The following is a 7,604-nucleotide window of genomic DNA, read 5'->3' as shown; positions in this document are numbered from 1 at the left end:
TATATATAAATACATGATTTTTTCTTCCGTATTGTTAATACTAAATAACATTGCGTTTATAAACGTAATGAACACTGAAAAAAAGAGCCTCCCAGCTGCGATGCGCCGGTCATCGCACTGTAGCCCATCGGAAATAAATAAACATTGCACAAGTGCAAATTACGAATTACTAGATCTGCCCTGTACCTTTTTCGCAATGATACATGACAAAATTCTATATAAAAGCCTAGTTAATATCACGTTATTCATAACAACATGTATAATTATCTCGTTTCATTTTTATAGAGCACAGGGTACGGCAACGTAGTATAAAAAAAATTGCTATCATGAAAAAATTAGAAAGATAGTCTCTTATGCACGACACATTGTGAGGAGCATATATTTTATCTGTGAGCATATATTTTATCGAAATAAATAATGAAGCAATGTGGATTCTTAATAATACAATAGAGTGTGAATTTTCCTAAGTTCTTGCGGTCCTACATTGACAGAGAAGGATTGTTCCGGGCCATTGTAGGGGATCTTTATTTCGGCGGCAAGTAATTTGTGTTCCTGCATTGCTGCCGCCATCTCGCGATTCGGATATACAGCGAAATTCGCTTCTGCTCTTCCACCCGGTGTACGTTTGATAGCCTCGCGACGTACTTGAGCCTAACAAATATATTTTAAATATTCAGTAATTTACATTGCATTAATTTTTTCACTGTTTATTTTTTATCTCCACTTACTACTAGCTCGTCAACTCGTTCCTTCAGTTGCATAATGTTTCTTTGACGTTCCAATAAATAATGATAAGACATTTCGGGCACTTTACGTCTTAAATCGGGAACTGTTGGATATACCAAAGTCTTTTCCACATCCTGAAATATGAATAAATGTATTCATATGTATACATAGGAAAATATTTGGATGTAATAATAATTAACAATGATTTATCAAACTATAATTACCTTGACGAGATCAGTAGTCTTCTTTCGCAACTCTTGAATTTTTGTATCCAGAGATTTAAGATTCGTCGGCGATGGCAATGGTTCCAAACGATCTAACTTTTGACGCAAGACAGCGCACATTATCTTCTTCTTTTGCTGATGTTCATTATTCAAAGCTTGCTTGAGAGCGTTTATCTCCTGTACATAATATTTGTTGTCCAAAGTACTCGTTATCGAAGTGCTTCCCATCATACTGTCTGTGCCAGACACTGATATCGTTTTCTTGCCAATTGACTTCAGCTTTTCCTTCAATTGTCCCTTCTCTGTTTCTAAGCTATCGATATCGGTTTGAAGATGATCCATTGTTTCTTCGAATTCTTTTTCCTACCAAGAAAAACATGAAGAAATCGATAAAGAAATATAAGGATACGATATATGAATAGTGGCAAAAAAAGAGACCTTGCGTTTTAATTGATTTTGCGCCTCTTCTAATTTTCTCTTCAACTTCTCGACATTCATTTCGTGTTCATGCTGCTGTGTCGCAAAACGCTTCTCGGCCAACTCTTTCCGCAATGTCATTTCAGATAATTCTTCTTGCTTCTCTCGTAAAGTTAATCTCGCCTCGCGTATATCACTATCCCTTGCTTCGAGTTTTCTAATTTGAAAGTGTCAAAAAATTATCTCAAAAAATCTTGAAATTATATAAAGCTAATGGAAATATATGTACCTGCTGAGTATTTTCGTTTCTTCCGATTCCTTCCTAACAGAATTCGCTCTAGCCACAATTGGTGTTATTTGCTCGCTCTCCTTAGATTGTTGCTGACTTTGTGTTTGTCCGCTTATAGCTAATTCATTCTCACACTCGGCCATTTTCTGTGCCAGATTTGCCGCTAGTTGCTGTATTACCGTTAAACTAGCCTTAATAGTAGCTACGGGACCCAGATCTTCTGTATCGTATACTTTTTCGCTGGATGTTGCAGCCATCTCCTTTAATTTATCGGCCGGTAATCCCGTGTCTAAATCTGAAAAATTTATAAAAAATTGAATTCACTTTTAAAAATATTACAAAAATAGATTTTCTGAGAAAGTCTATCTAAAAAAACCTACCGCCATTTTCGGTAATAGCATGCAAGGCACTTTTCAATAAATACTGAAGCGTCTTCGTGATCTTCACACCATGTTGATAACATGTAGAAAATTGTTCGTTGCAATCTTTATCTAATCCTAAATTGGCGCCTACAGAAAATGCTGGACCAGCGTGATCGCGTGGTACTCGTCTTCTAGCTGATTTCAAATGCTGCTGGATCACTTCGCATGTTGTTTCAACATGCTGACAAAGTTTACCTTAAATATGAAGAATGCTATAGTAACATTTACATAAGTCAATTTTAATTATCAAATATTAAATACCTATATCAGCACTTTCTCCTTGTATCAGTACTTTAATCGCCGCAGCATCAGTAGCTATGGCATCGCATGTATTGCCTAAAGTTCTCGTGCCATTCACGATTAAACGTGCCTGATTAACAGCTATATTTTCACTGAAGAGCACGGAGAACATTGTGGCAAAGTATCCGCAACATTTCTCGATCGCGTCCATCGGCAAATTCTCGTCCAACTGATCTCTCTTAGCCAGTTCTATCAATGAGTCTAAAGACTTTTCCTGCGCCGCCATTTCCGGATAAGCCGCTCCCGCTTTAAGTAACATTTCCGAATTGCATGAGTTTAAAGCTGACTCAAAGCAACCCAAAGTGGTTTGTAAGGCATACATATGCGAGCACAAACGAGATCTAAATGAATATTGTGCTATCGAGTGACCTCTCACTACAGAAGTTCTGTAATAAAAAAAATTGAATATTGTACAAATAATCTAAATAGCTTACGCGAAAATAAGATTAGTAGTACCTGTCTATCTTTTCAATCGATCTGTACTTTTCTCGAACTTGCGAAATTAATATCTCCGTTTTTTGTGTCATTCTCGGTATTAATAAGAGCGTCAATATTGCGTCATGATCTCCACCGCGAGTCAAAAATGCAGGAGGCATGAAGGATAGCAAATAGCACACATGGTTTCGCGCTTCCTCAGCATCTAAGCGACGTAATTCAAGATCGACCGCTTTAGTTTGTGCTCGAGTCTCGGCAAATGTCTTCTGGAAGTCTAATATTTCCGCAAGTTGTTGGTCCGCACCTAAATCATAAATGATATGAGAATTTATAAAAAAAATAACTTAGTCAATAAAATTTTATATATTTCTATCCTATATTTCCTATGTTACCTCGAACATTAGTCTTGGTAGATTCTGTTGACTGTACTCGTTGCTGCAACTGCAAACATTGTTCTTGCAACTGATGCGTAAGTTCACGGAACTTTGTAATAGTTAATTCACGATCCGCCAACGTCTCCAGCGCGGCGTCCCGATGTCGCTGGGCATCGCGCGCTGCTCCAAGTGCAAGATCCAATTCCTCGCGAAGTTCCAGCTCTAATTCTTTGGACGATTCAGCCAGTTGATCTGACATATCCTGAACAGATTTGCAGTATATTATTCGTTATACATTATAGATTATATATGTTTCTTGCAATACAAAGTATAGGGACTACGTACTTGCAGAGCTTCCAAATCTGCAACAGCCTCTTCCAGTTCAGCCACTTTTTCCTCCAACGCCATTTTCCTCTCGCCTAATACCTCGACCATCTCTTCGGCTCCTAACGCTGCATCGACCTAAAAGAAACATTTAAGCATAAATTTAATTTTTATATATTTTATTTTTTAATAATTGACTTGCGATTGCGAAGAGAAATTGATTGGACAGAGGTATCTTTATCACTACATGCCGAGGAATATTGGAGGAATGACGAGAGAAGTAGATTCTTCGTAATTTTAATTATAGGAATTGTTATTAAATTATATTTGAACATGTTATTCGATACTTTTGTAATTTGTGACCTTTTTTATTTATATATTTTTATGTTACTGAGAATGATTTAATGAGGATCGAACGTATAGCATGTATTGAATTATTGTAATAATAAAATTCATTTATTAGCACTTAACATCCTCCATAACATCGTAGCTTTTATCATTTAATTTGTTTTAAAATTTTTAGTCTAAGCATATTGATTTTTAGTTATTATATACAAATTGATGTTATTATAAATAATGTTATATAAATAATATGTGATATAAATAATATACTTGTTCTTGTAGATCTGCTATCTGATGTTCCATTTCTTCGACCCGCGCCGACAATTTTTCTTTCGTGCGACCTAATTCCAAGATCTCAGATTTTTTCTGATCCATATCCTTTTGCAATTTTTGGAATTCGTGTTTCTCGTGCGCCGATAAATCGCGCATTTTCACGAGCGTTTCACGCAACCTATTATTTTGTTGTTCCAATTGCTTTACTTCGTAACTCGAAGTTCCCGTAGTTGATCCACCGCCGGCTGCCTAATTTGCGAAAATAATAATGTTATTTAAATATATATCAAATAAGAAAGATACAAAACCTTTATAAAAATTAAATATTATAAAAATAAAATATTATACCCGTTCAGACATTTCTGTACGTAATATCTCTAGATCTAATGTTTGTTCCTCCAATTTTTCCTTAAGTTGCTCTAACTCGATTTGGAGAGTTTCAGCCTTTTCTTCCGCCATTTCTTTATCTAATGTAGCCATTTCTACTGTTTCTGCAAGATCAGACATTTCTTCTTGATATTGTTCCCTTGCTACATGAGCTTCTCTGGCTTCTTGTCGAGCTCGTTGAAGTTCTCTTTGTAGACTTGCCTTTGATAACATAAATAGAAATTAAGAAATTTATTTTTGAAAATTAAAAAAGTAAACTCGTTAAATAAAGATCTTTATCATATCTTTACCTATTATATATACTCACTTGACTTTCCATAACTTTGGCCTTAAATTCAAGAAGCTGTTCAACTTGAAGTTTCGTTTTTTCGAAATCTTTTATCCTTTCCTTGTCTTGCATTCGTTTTACACGCAGCGTTTCTACTTTCTCAGTAAGATCACGTACCTACAATTTGTATATGTATGTACATCATAATTTTACACAACAAGGTAAATAATTTTATATGAAGGAACAGTAAAAAAAAAAGATCAAAATTATTGTAAACGAAATTTACCTGAGATTTTAAATTATCGTTTTCTTGCACAAGTTGCAAGTGTGACAATTTTTCTTCTACTAAGTTTGCAGCCGCTGCTGACCCTGCCATGACTTGACCGGGTACGAATTGCGGTTTCAACGTTTCTACAAAACCTGTCTGGATTACAGAAAGGGAAAAGAATAAGATACATTTGCATTTTGTACCGTTGGGTGTTCTTTTTATTATCGCATAAAAGAATTGTGTGTCGCCAAAGAGTTTCTTCAAAGTCCTCTGGACCTGTGTACCTGTGCTTGAAACGCATATACACACTAGGTATAACTAAACGGTATATGAATGGCAAACAAAGATAACGTAATTATTCTCAAAATGCGGCAATGAAAAAAACACCCCACATTACCTATATATGAGAATCCGTATATGATGTTACGATAATGTCGTTGTTTCTGTATTTACAATCGGATATTATAAAATTAGTCTGTTTCATGGTGATAAATGAGAGATTAGTTGCAATAGCAAAACACCAACAAGCTACACCGAAACTTCTATTAGTACTAACGAATATATAGAGGAAGATCCAGTTGATGAGTTGAATCGTGTTATGTGATACATTTACACAGGATATAACTAAAGTCAGAGCATTGATACTATCTTATCTATTAGGTCCTAACGACTTACACATGTGTTTATTTGCATATCCTCATTAACTTTTGACAATTATAACTCTGAAAAAATTACTGATCAGGCAAAGCTACACCTTGAAGATATATAAAACCCATCCGTGCTAAATGTTAGTATTATTATAAGCTTGTAACACAAACACGAGGGGAATTCAATTCCTAACCGTGGAAGGACGAGGCGATGCAGAACATACCTCCCCATTGTGTATCGTAAACTATCGAAGCATCATAGAACTCAGTTAATGAAGCTGATGTATAATTAAACATAATGCAAAGAGTAAACCAAAATTAAGGGTCCTATTCTGTAATTTTTAATGATATTATTGTTTTACAATTGTCATTAGTGAACAATTTTTTCTTTTCTATAAATGATAACTGTTATTCATTAATAAAAAACTAATAAAATTGTCATAAATTCAACATAACAAACACCTCTCTCCAAGATATGTATTATGGAATTATTTGATTATTAACTAGATTTTTATTGTATTTTCTAGGAAAAACAAAATAATTCCCTAATTGAAATCCATTCCAACTTATTCCATAAAGTTTCCGGCTGTCATTGAATTTACAACAATTTTCGTCGCTATTTTGTTGTTATAGAATAAGAAAGTTTTTTTTACTAACGACAATAATTCAATAATAACATTGTTAAGGAATATTGTTACGGAATATGACCCTAATATATCATTAATAAATTGATAATCCACTAAGGATGAACGGATATATCCGTTAAAAGTGCAATGACACTGTTTTTGTTACGAAAAATATGTGTTGATGCTTTATGATCGACAAACAGCTAGTATGAGAAAGAACAAGATATTAGAAAGGTGATGTATTAAAAAAGTTGAGATATTACAATTAATGAGTATTAATTACATTATTTTGATCATCTTGGGCCTTTGGCTTTTTGCCGGGAGGCGAGCTCGTGCTAGGGGACTTCTGAAACACGTACGTGCATTCCCATATGAATCATTCTATGCCAATGGAATTCTCTGACTTGATTTTACAAATTTACACTCCTTTTCTTTTAATTTTCGTCATTAATTTCTACCTTATTCAAACACACTTTTCGGTCAGACGTGCACAATTATATTTAATTGGCCGAGTCACAGAATAGGATATTCTTTGCATGTGAATGTAAGAAACATACAAATATTTAAAAAAACCTACAGATTTGAAAATATCAGATCACCTATTTGTTAGTCAAAAACGATGAAAATATATCATAAAAATACAGTAGCTAATTTGTTCACAGAAATTACATCATTCATCATATGTACGTCATGCCTTAAATCTTCTGAATAACATTTTTTTATAGATAATTTTTTTGCACTTATTACTTAATTAATATAAATAGTAAGATATAGAAAATATATTATGTATATATTGGTATAAGTAAAGTTTTTATAATTTTTATTGCAATTTATAGTACATCTTACCTCAACAAATGAGGCACGCTTCGAAGTCGATGTTGGTGCTGGGATTAATGACTCGCCGCCGTCTCTACGTTCGTGCAATGATCCAGTTAGGCTTTCTGTACTTGGGGCACTTAATAATGTTCTACTGCCAGATAAGGATAATCGAGAACTGTAAAAAATAACACGAAATAATTAACGATATTTAATAAATTATATTTTTGTATAGTACCCTCTATAATTTTGGGAACACCCTATGTTTTACAGGAAAGCCATTATATGGCAGATCTATACATGTTTTGGTTTAAATACTTTGTAAGACATCTAAATGACGATAAACATTTATCTAGAACACCTAGCTTGTACATGCCGAAAATATGTTGGACAATCATTTCATAGCATCAAAGTGCTCAAGATTGAATTTCGTGCTTTGGTGTATTGTTTATATATATATATATAT

At 34.0% G+C, this 7,604-nt stretch overlaps 1 protein-coding gene across 4 annotated transcripts in view; it reads right to left on the bottom strand.

Annotated features, from left to right (window-relative positions):
- Nucleotides 1-10: 10 nt before the first annotated feature.
- Nucleotides 11-7,604, bottom strand: part of LOC108687401 (dynactin subunit 1) — an 11,048-nt gene continuing 3,454 nt past the window's right edge. For 2 of the 4 annotated variants that reach the window (XM_018193146.1, XM_018193149.1), the window contains 16 exons: nucleotides 7,169-7,316; nucleotides 6,606-6,668; nucleotides 5,068-5,205; nucleotides 4,821-4,958; nucleotides 4,475-4,714; nucleotides 4,124-4,375; nucleotides 3,533-3,649; nucleotides 3,206-3,449; nucleotides 2,835-3,117; nucleotides 2,340-2,764; nucleotides 2,037-2,273; nucleotides 1,657-1,951; nucleotides 1,389-1,584; nucleotides 951-1,313; nucleotides 729-860; nucleotides 11-651 (listed from right to left, as the gene is read on the bottom strand). In XM_018193146.1, the coding sequence (XP_018048635.1) occupies nucleotides 436-651; nucleotides 729-860; nucleotides 951-1,313; nucleotides 1,389-1,584; nucleotides 1,657-1,951; nucleotides 2,037-2,273; nucleotides 2,340-2,764; nucleotides 2,835-3,117; nucleotides 3,206-3,449; nucleotides 3,533-3,649; nucleotides 4,124-4,375; nucleotides 4,475-4,714; nucleotides 4,821-4,958; nucleotides 5,068-5,205; nucleotides 6,606-6,668; nucleotides 7,169-7,316 (3,487 nt within the window). In that variant the 3' untranslated portion in view covers nucleotides 11-435. The remainder of the gene's footprint in view (nucleotides 652-728; nucleotides 861-950; nucleotides 1,314-1,388; nucleotides 1,585-1,656; nucleotides 1,952-2,036; nucleotides 2,274-2,339; nucleotides 2,765-2,834; nucleotides 3,118-3,205; nucleotides 3,450-3,532; nucleotides 3,650-4,123; nucleotides 4,376-4,474; nucleotides 4,715-4,820; nucleotides 4,959-5,067; nucleotides 5,206-6,605; nucleotides 6,669-7,168; nucleotides 7,317-7,604) is intronic. The other 2 variants (XM_018193147.1, XM_018193150.1) reach the window with 1 other exon arrangement.

This window comes from Atta colombica, unplaced genomic scaffold, assembly GCF_001594045.1.
Source record: "Atta colombica isolate Treedump-2 unplaced genomic scaffold, Acol1.0 scaffold205, whole genome shotgun sequence".
Taxonomy (NCBI): Eukaryota; Metazoa; Arthropoda; class Insecta; order Hymenoptera; family Formicidae; genus Atta; species Atta colombica.
Note: the sequence above shows the minus strand (reverse complement) of the source record. Positions and strands in the feature narration are given on the sequence as shown.